Source organism: Papaver somniferum, chromosome 4 (assembly GCF_003573695.1).
Source record: "Papaver somniferum cultivar HN1 chromosome 4, ASM357369v1, whole genome shotgun sequence".
Classification (NCBI taxonomy): Eukaryota; Viridiplantae; Streptophyta; class Magnoliopsida; order Ranunculales; family Papaveraceae; genus Papaver; species Papaver somniferum.
This window is the reverse complement of record NC_039361.1, coordinates 65,882,064-65,892,311: the sequence shown is the minus strand read 5'-3', so window position 1 is coordinate 65,892,311 and position 10,248 is coordinate 65,882,064. Positions and strand designations below refer to the sequence as shown.

Sequence of the window (10,248 nt, the reverse complement as noted above, 5' to 3'; positions counted from 1 at the left end):
ACTAAGCCCATGTGTTGGCCCATGCAGAAAAGTTTTGGATTATCCACTGAGTAGGAGATTCTTACACTGGATCCCTCACCCCCCTCCCCTCACTGCTCCATTTTGGAGGATGCTGTGAATAATTTTGTTGAATCTAATAGTGACACATATTTCTGGAAAAAAATGAATAAAAATATACAGTAAAAAGTAAACGGTCTTCAATTTTTCACAATTCAGATGATAAAATGAGTGAAAAATTTCAACCTAATTTATTAAATTACCCTAAAATAATGAGAGCACCGTGGCCATTAATGATAATATATTGATAAGGGTGTTTTTGTGTGAAAAATTATGTACTGTAAAAGTACTTCTTTAGGATCGAGAAATCGTACAAGACGGGCCCAAACCAAGAAATGGTCGTTCACGTCTTACTTCGATCACCAAGGTTGAGATGATTGGTTGATCTTAGGGAGGTGGGAGGGAAGCAGAAATAGTTGAGAAATCATTGTGTGATGAATTTTGCAGTGTGGAGTTGTTGAACTACAATGTGAAGGATAAACTTGTGAATGGAAGTCTGTAACTGACCTGGGAGATCTTCCCTTTTAAAAAATGAAGTCATTCATTTATAGTTGTAGTGAACACACTAATTCATCGTAAGTTGTAAAGAGTGTGAAGAAGTATAGAAGTGATGGTCATGGAGGTAGCCGTAAAGTCGTGCCTGTTATGTCAGGGAAGACTATATGACCACTATTCCATCATTCTCTTAACTGATCTCTATCGTCCAACTACTTGTTACCTTCTCATCATGGATGTGTTTCCACATCGCACGTTGTTGTAAACCACCAGACCAATACCCTAATGAGAATAGAATCCCCTCATGTGACATATTTGATGTCTCATAAAAAAAATAGTAAATTCATGGGCTATTACTAATTTGATTAAGTCATGACAATAACTTGCTAAATTCGTGAGGCAAGTGGATCAGTTCACTATGTGGTTAAGTAGTCTGATCAGTATCAAGCCTAGTGGAAATAGTAAGTCTAGTAGTAGACTCTATGATATGATTTGAGAGTTGAGGTCTGATGATATAGTACTTGTTAGAGCAATGTTCGGTTGAACCCACTAGCCTTAATTGGTATGTCAATTTAGTTATCAAATTTATATGACAAAACATATTCTTGATTTAATCACTAAAGTCAGTTTCAGACTAGATTAGGTTTAAAAAGTAGAGTATAAAATCAAAGATCCTTGAAGAATGGAGGTTGAAGACTACACGAAGACATACTGGAGGACTTCATTAGAGGTTAGTAAAAATCTCTTGATTCCCTTATTTACTCTACCTCTCTATCTATCGAAACAAGTGCTCAGTACCCTATGAAACAATTCCTATGACGGTGATATGTATTTATATATACACTCGAGGATATTTGAGTCCATGACTTTTGTGAGAATGACCTTTATCATTAGAAAGGTCCTCATGTTGAATGGTAATACAAATGCAACGAGCCAAGAGTCACTCAATTCCGAGTTATAACGAAGAAGTTATGAGTGATTTATTAAAGCAACACTTATAAGTGTGGCTAAGGTTGATTTCGTGAATGGGAAATTGTACACGAAATTTTGGCAATAATTCGTGAACCTAAACCGTGAATACGTGACTAAAAGCTTATTTTTGTCAAGTATACGGGTGTTACCTAATCTAGACAAGGTAGCACAGGGAAGCTATCCTCTTTGATAGTGTCGGTTCTTGTTTCTAGGTGTTTATAAAACCTAGATTTAATAAAGAAAGATAACCCTAGTTATTCTAGGTGATCTTGTGAGGAATATTCAATTAAGGTTTACGGTTCCGTAACCTAATTGTGGTAAATATCTTTTGAAGAGAATTAACGTTCTGCTAGAATATTTAAAGAGTATCTTCTGAAGAGAATTGGTAAATGCTAGAAGATTTACGAGAAGAATTGCTAACGATAATTGGTGTTGTGCTAGGAGTTTTACGGGTGCATGAATACAACTGAAGTAGGTATTACATCTAGTCCGAAATCTAGTAGTAGGTAGGTGTAATAGCTTAAATCAGTGTGCGGGTTTTTTCTACAAGATTGTAGTTTTCCTCGTCAACAAAAATATCTAGTGTTTGTGTTACTTCTTTTTCCCATTATATTGTTTTATATTTATAATTGAAATATCATAGGTTATACGTGTTTAAACCTAGATGGTATTAACTCAACTGTAAAGAACCTACAAGACTCGTTCTTGTGAATTCATATCTTGTTATATATAGATTACAAGAGTTGTTCTTCTTGGAATTCGGTTCGTTAACAGTTCAGGTACATACTGGGTTTACCTTGTTAAAACAATTTTAAATACAGTTTCATAGACGAAAGTATAAATTGTACAAGGATTTTCCGTATAACTTCTCCGACGAAAAAGTTGGTGGTGTACTAGTTACCCCCTCGTTTTCAGTAAGCATTGCCTTAACTGAGCATTAAGATCTTATGATGTAGTAGACATGCCCTGAGCGTTGAGATCTAATGATGGCGTAGAGATGTCCTGGGCGATGAGATCTGATGATGTGATGATGCAGTAGACATGTTCTGAGCGTTGAGCTCTGATGATATCCCAGACATGGCCTGAGCGATGAGCTCCGATGATGTTGTATACATGTTTTAAGCATTTAGGTTTGATGAATAGGATGTGAGCGATGGGTTGTAAGTAGTGATGCCAGTCGCGGGTATTTGAGTAAGCTGGGTACTTAGTGATAATATAAATTACTAATGGTGGTATTTAGGTGACCTCAATTGAGAGGCTCACTTGTAGAATATTCGCGCCTCGGGGACATCAAGTGAAGTAGTTCGAGCTCATGATGAAAGTGATGCAAATGGTCTTGCCGATGCATCAAGTCAAGGATAAGAGTGGTTCTGGTGCTAGAAATGTATAGCACCAGAAGATAAGTTTTCTCGACATGAAGCGAGATACTAGCCTTTGTCAAAAATATACCCTCAACAAAGGTAACCAACTTTGCTCTATTATGATGCTATTTTATCTCACACAACAGCCCCTAAAAATATTTCAGACTAACCCCTAAATAGAATTTTAGTGACCTTTATTTATCCAACACTTGTAAGATATAAGGTTACAGATCATTTTGAGTCACAGACTCTAATTTGGGTATATGGGAAAATTTGGCCAAATTGTAAATTATAGGTTTGAGTTACAAAGAATATTTTCAATCATAATCTGAATTTTGAGTAAATTTGTCGTAACTATACTGATTTCGTGTCATAGGAAGATTTTGGGTCATGGTGGTGGATTTTTTTTATCAAGAGACAAATTTTGAATATTGAATATAATGCTAATTTAGGTCATATCCCACATGAATTTTATAAACATTATGATATACTAACTGTTGTGCACATAACGGATGTTGACCTTTTATTTTATTAAAAATCGGAAAGGAAAAGTGAAACTAGGTGTATTTTAGAAATTTTGAAAAAGAAAACGGCTGTATTTTGATAATTGCTAATTCCAAAAGGTATATTTTACCTCCTTAGTTTGCGGCCTAGGCATTTTATTTGAGGACTTCCACTGCGAGACAAAAACAAACATTTATAAGTAAAATAGAAAACCCTTTATACAACTATTTTACTTAATGATTAATTTTTCCTGATTAATTATTATTAATTCCAGTGATTAATTGATATTTAATTATGTTATCCTATAAATAAATTCAGGGGAATGTAGTAAATGATCCCACTATTATCAGTCGATTCACAAAATGATCATACTGCTACAAAGTATATTCAAAGTGGTCATCCGACCGTTTAATGCAGAGTTATGTTAGTCTGGTCCCACCTGTCAGAGTTAAGCTGGTGTTTAAAATTACTTTTCTGTCCCTCAATACAACCACATTACATTATTTCCCTTGAGATTTATAGATGGGTAAATATCAATCTCGAGAAAACAGAACCAACTAGGGTTTTAAGAAAAAGATATCGTCTTCTCCTTCTCGTTATCAACCGCTGTTTCTCTCTTCATTTTTCTCACAGAGAAGCTGGAACAATGGAGATTGACTGAGAACATTCGTTTTCGATCGTTCTTTTTTATCAACAAGTGAGGGTTTCGTGAAACTAGATGGTATTTTAAGTGTGGTTTAACTTTAGTGGTATGTGGTGACTGATACGAGTTGACCTGGTTGTTTAAAACAGAGATTTGATTACAAGAGATCGTCGAGATGGTTTCAAACATAAAGAGGTTAGTAATCTTGAACCCATTTGTGCGTTACAGGTTCTATTTGAGAACCCTAGTTTCGAATTGGGGATTTTTTTTTATAAACCCTAATTTTTCAAATTAAAGGGATCGAAATTATAGGATTAATAGTAATTGTTATTTTATTGATTCTATTTTAATAGTGATTATTCTGAAAGCCCTAGTTTCGAATTTGGGGATTTTTATTTTATAGAAACCCTAATTTCCAATTGTATGTTATGTGTGTGCAGGAAATTTGTTAAATACCCAGTTATGATTTTTAGGGGTGAAGAGTGGGATACTAATAAGGTCAAGTATTTTGATCAATTTGGTGTGAACTGTGGTGGATAAAGTGGTTTTTATGATGTTTTTCATGCCGCATTTCAGTTACCACCCATTAAAATGGTTAATCTCACTTAGTTCAGTGAGACAAACCCATTTTATATTGATAACAATGAAGAATTCTTTGAGATGTGGGATAGAGGAGCTATAGAAGATGATGGTTATGTTCATCGGTACATGAACCAAACTAACAGGAAGGTACCTCAATTCCCTTCAAGTTCTTGTGTTTCAAATGCTAAGAGTATGTCAACACCTGTGAAGATCAAAAGCACTACAATCATGCACAAGAATTTAGCTGCATCACCCGTCACTCTTGATCCTAGTATGTTTTTAACACCTAAGAAGAGGGTCATATACAGTAAATCACCAGAGTTGATTAGGATATGTCCAAGGCTTGTTTCTAAGGCTATTGCTGCAGTCAGTGGGGGTAGTGGTAGTATGAATGGCAAGAAATTGTTTGTTAATTTGGATGTTGATGAAGTTGAATGTGGTGAAGGTGAAATACCTGACAAAACAAGAATGGATGAGTTGGAATATGTGAACATACAACTGGAAAACAATGATGAAGATGTCTGTCATCCCTTTGATGATTGTAGAAGTCCAGTTTCTGATACTGAAGAAATGGTAATTGGAGTTTACATGAATTTTGTGAACAATTATTTTTGGGGAGAGAAAAGTTTTGATTATTTACATCCCCAACAGTATAAGAAAGCTGTGGAGGCTCAAGCAAAAGAAGGCAGTACTGATATCATGGAGTATGATCCAAGAGGAAAAGCAGTAGTAGTTGATGAAGAATCTGAAGGATAAGAAGACAGTAGTAGTAGTTGTGGTGATAGCTCTGAAGGTGGACATACTACTCCCCCAGAACTAGAAGATGTAAAGTATGATGGTTATACTACATACCATTACAAACAGTTTGAGGAAGTATGGTGATGCAAAAGAATTTGTAGATGTTGATACAGTGTTTGTAGGCATGGAGTTTATGGACTCAAAAGACTTCAAGAACCAGGGCATATATGTTATCAAGAAAGGATTTCAGTACAAGTTGAAGCCTAATGCCAAGGAAAGGGTTAAAGTGATTTGCAAGTATAACAAATCTCAGGGGTGTAAAGGTTTTATATATGCAAGTGTTAGAACTGGTGAATCTACTTTTGTTGTCAGAAAGTTCAACTTGAACCATACATATGTTACTGATCACTTGAGCAGGAATAGAGCAGTAAATGCTGAATTTGTAGCACAATATTTGTATGACAAGATAAAGAGGGGAGACTCAATGCCACTTCCATGTAGTCCATGTAACCAATTCCACACTACACATGACACCAGTATACCTTATCATGTGGCTGGGAGAGCAAGAACTATGACATTGGAAAGACTTGATGGCAGCTATGATGAATCTTACAAGCTGGTTCCAGCCTTTTGTGATATGGTAGAAAAGACCAATCCTGGTTCTGCGTCAAACTATACAAATGGAAGTCCAGTTTTTTTTTTTTCACTTTTATTATAAGTTCTTAGTAACTTTATATAATGTATATGCTCAGTTTCTGATTTGTAAAAGTTTCTTTGTTGTTTAATTGTAGTGTTGATCACTGCTTTGAATCAATGATGATTGCTTTTGCAGCACCATTGAAAGCATTTAAGGATGGTTGTAGAAATGTAATTGTTTTTGATGCTTTTCATTTGACTGGCAAGTTTGGTGGGTGTTTGATGGCAGCTACTGCTTTGGATGCTGAAAATAGGATAGTGACATTGGCTATTATGGTCTATAGAAATGATATTAGGGAGAATTGGCACTTATTCATCAAAGCATTGAAGCCTCATATTATTGACCATCCTGGAGGAAAGATTACCTTCATCTCAGACAGACAAAAAGGTCTGCTTGAGACACTTATTGAATTATTTTCCGACCATCACCAGAGGTATTACTTTAGGTAAGTTTTCAGTTACATAAGCTTTAAGTTATAAGCTTTCAGTTGAAGGTGTTTAAGTTGATTTGTTAACTTTTCACATGCAGACACTTTCACAGAAATCTAAAAAAGTATTATAAAGGTTCAAAGCTACACAATATCGTCTAAAAAGTATTATAAAGGTTCAAAGCTATACAATATTGTTTGTAGTGCAGCAAAATGTTACAAGGAAAGACATTGGAAGATATTACTAGAACCATTCTTTCCATTGTTTTAGTGTCATGTTTATTTGTACTACGTTAATGGTTGATGCTTGTTATGTTTAGGTAAATATGGATACTCTCTTGAAGTTATCTCCAGCTGCAGCAGAATATGTGATGAGGGAAAACCCAAAAAAGTGGTATAGGACTTTCTATGACCAATCTTGTTGTTCTGAGAAGACCAACAATAACTTTTCTGATTCACTTAACAACTTGATTGGCCTATGAGAGACAAACCCATATATATTCTTGGACTGATGTATGACCAACCTATTATGGGAAATTCTATAATTAAGAGAACGCATTGTGTGCAAACATGGAAGATGGAAAGTTGGTGCGAAGTGTCCAGAAATTTCTTGATGAGATGCAAAAATGTTGTGGAGGCTTGAAGGTTAATGGAGTTCTTTATGCCAAGTTGTATGAGGTCCTCAACATCACAACAAATGCTCTATTTCAAGTTGATGTTGCTAAAAAGACTTGTAGTTCCATTCATTGGCAACTTAGAGGAGTCCCTTGCATACATGATGTATGTGTATTGAAGGAGATGAGAGTTGAAAAAGAGGGGATATAACAACCACACCCAATAATCTGTTCGGAAATCTGTATGGAAAACTCCAATATCATTCCGAGAGCACCAACTTAAAAGCGAGCTCAATCAAGAAATATATCGTAAGCTTAATCTCAATTTCTCAATACAATCTGCAATCGGACAGATAACCCCGGGACCTAGTCCAGATTTGAACACCACACTGCATTAAGCCGTTACAGACACTAGCCTACTACAAGTTAACTTTGGACTGGAATGTAGTTGATCCCTAACCAAGTCTCACACCGATTAAGGTACAATCACGTTCCTTACGCCTCTAGAACCATGTCGGATTCTGCGCACTTGATTCCCTTAGCTGATCTCACCCACAACTAAGAGTTGCTACGACCCAAAGTCGAAGACTTATAAACAAATCTGTCTCCCACAGATAAGTTTATTCTGATAGATAAATCTCTCTCTCACGGAAGTACCAACAAAGTTTTTGTTTCGTCTTTTGATAAATCAAGGTGAATAGGAACCAATTGATAATCCGGTATTATACTCCCGAAGAGCAGCCTAGAAATATCAATCATCTCACAATAACTTAACTATATGGTAGTGGAAGAAGTTATTGTGGAATCACAAAGAATAAGACGAACATCTTTGTCATTACTTTTTATATCTTACCTCTCGGAGATAAATCTCGAGCAAATCCTAGAGAAGATAGTACTCAATACGATAATACAAGTAAGATCATAACAAACAACTACAGAGAAAATAGTTGGGTCTGGCTTCACGAATCCCAAATGAAGTCTTCAAGTCGTTAACCTATAATGGTTTTGGAAAAACCTAGGTTAAAGGAGAATCGACTCTAGTCGCAACTAGGACACAGGAAAGTGCCGGGATTAGGTTTCCAATTACTAGAGTTCTCCCTTGTCTTTCAAATCAGGATTTTATTTTAATCAAAGCTAAGATAGCTTAGGAACAAAGCATTCAATATTCACCGTTAGATAAAAACCTGATTTAAGATTCAAGCTAAGTCTGCTTAAAACCAAAATAATATCTCTCCACCGTTAGATGGTCTTAGCTTGTTACAAACAAATAAAATATACCTTCGTTTAATTGTGGGTAACCGTACCTAAACGTGTATAAAGAGTTGGCTCAATAACAATTAACCAAAGTTAGCCATATGGACACTTTTATCTTAACCACATTCATCTAACACATCTAGATCAACTATGATGATCAATTAATCATGAAAGATAATAAAATGAATCTAATTGTATTTCAAAAAAAGTTGTTCAATTGTTCACTATCTCATAGAAATATATATGAACCAATTGAAACAAAATCGGATTGATTCGTAAGAATCAAATCATGAACATTAAGCCACGGTTTGCAAAGATTTCATTCCGTAATTCATAAATGTATTTGTTCAATATGAAAATCATACTTAACCGATTTTAGAACTTTAACCGTTAAGTTTTCAAACAGGTACGCAAACTATAGCTTCCGGGCTTTGGTCTTATCCAGCAGTTTGCAAACGGGTATGCAAACAGCCGCCACAGACCTAACTCAGGTAGAACTGTTTGCATACTAGTATGCAAACAAGGTTCTCGAACTTTAACAATTAAAACTGTTCGCATACTAGGTATGCAAACAAGGTTCTCGGACATGAATCATACCAAAACATTTTGCATACTAGGTACGCATACTGTGTTATATCCATACAAAGGTTTTTGTTCTAAACTCCCATTTCAATCATTAAAACATCCTTAGAAGAGGAAAATAGCTGTCTCACATAAATTATTAGCTTATAAGTAATTTTCAAGTGATTGAATGATCAATACTAAACATTCCGAGTTGACATCAAATGATTGTCTCACACAAATCATGTAAGATGTTTCAAGGCAATTTCCACATGATCATCTTTTGACCTAATATTTAGTTTCCAAAAATTAAATTGTTTCCAACTAAACTCATCAAGAATATGATGAACGTAGCTAAAGCAAAAATCTTCCAACACATATTTCGAGAAATAGATAAATGAGTTAAACTCAGCTCGAAATATCAAATGTGTATAATATAAATGCCTATATAGCTATACGAATTAGTCTCATTAGGAGATAGAATATAATAGACTTCTGAGTTATAGATAAGTTTTATTCTCCACATACCTCTTGTTGATGAAGTTCCTCCAAGATCTCCTCAGTAGATCTTCGTCTTCAATAGATGAACGTCGTGAAGTCTAAAGCTCAACTACACATTATATCCTAATCCGAGACATAGCTATAAGTAGACTAGAAATCAAGACTATAGTGCTTGATCAACTAAACTTGATAAACAAGCTTGAGATAACAACGCTTACGAGATCGACCGAACAATACTCTAACAATCTCCCCCTTTGTCAATTTTAGTGACAAAACTATCAATATATATGGACTATAAAATAAATAAACTTTGTAGCTGATCAATCATGCTTGATTTCCTTGGCTCTTCAACATTCCTTGAATTCTTCACTAATTCAAGTACTCCATCGATTCTGAACTTGTTCAATTCAGTATCATTGTTGTTGAAGATCCGTAGCCACAACAATAAAAAAACAGTTGTTCTCAATCATTGTTGTACAGTGTCATAGTATTATCACACAACATCAAAATCCAATTGCATAAAAACTTTGACAATAATACTACGATGATATGTATCACTCCCTCTTAGTCAATACTTCCATCTCACAATAAAAACCACTCCCCTTACATAATGATCCGTAAACCATATGTATGTAGTGTGAACAACCAAATATTTCTCCCCCTTTTTGTCAATATAAATTGGCAAAGGTACGAAAACTAAGGGATCATAATGAAATTTTCAAAGAGATAATTCATGACTAAAAGAGAACATATCAACTTTGTTTCGATGATTTCACATAGTCGAAACTTAGTGTATTCATCAAGGAGTTTATAAAGATACAAGATAACTCCTACAATATTTC

General features: G+C 35.0%; 2 protein-coding genes across 3 annotated transcripts; both read left to right on the top strand.

Annotated features, from left to right (window-relative positions):
* The first annotated feature begins 3,941 nt into the window (after positions 1-3,941).
* LOC113275761 lies at positions 3,942-6,237 on the top strand. Of its 2 annotated transcripts, XM_026525326.1 has the most exons (3): positions 3,942-4,086; positions 4,182-4,227; positions 4,473-6,237. In XM_026525326.1, exon 3 carries the CDS (start codon positions 4,693-4,695, stop codon positions 5,368-5,370), a length of 678 nt encoding a protein of 225 aa, XP_026381111.1. In that variant the 5' UTR covers positions 3,942-4,086; positions 4,182-4,227; positions 4,473-4,692; the 3' UTR covers positions 5,371-6,237. The 2 variants fall into 2 exon arrangements, with proteins under 2 accessions (XP_026381111.1, XP_026381110.1); XM_026525325.1 differs by having other exon boundaries at positions 3,942-4,227.
* On the top strand, positions 5,450-6,958 carry LOC113272640. The gene is made up of 4 exons (XM_026522450.1): positions 5,450-6,018; positions 6,144-6,494; positions 6,578-6,632; positions 6,797-6,958. Exons 1-4 carry the CDS (start codon positions 5,450-5,452, stop codon positions 6,956-6,958), a joined length of 1,137 nt encoding a protein of 378 aa, XP_026378235.1.
* Positions 6,959-10,248: the final 3,290 nt, after the last annotated feature.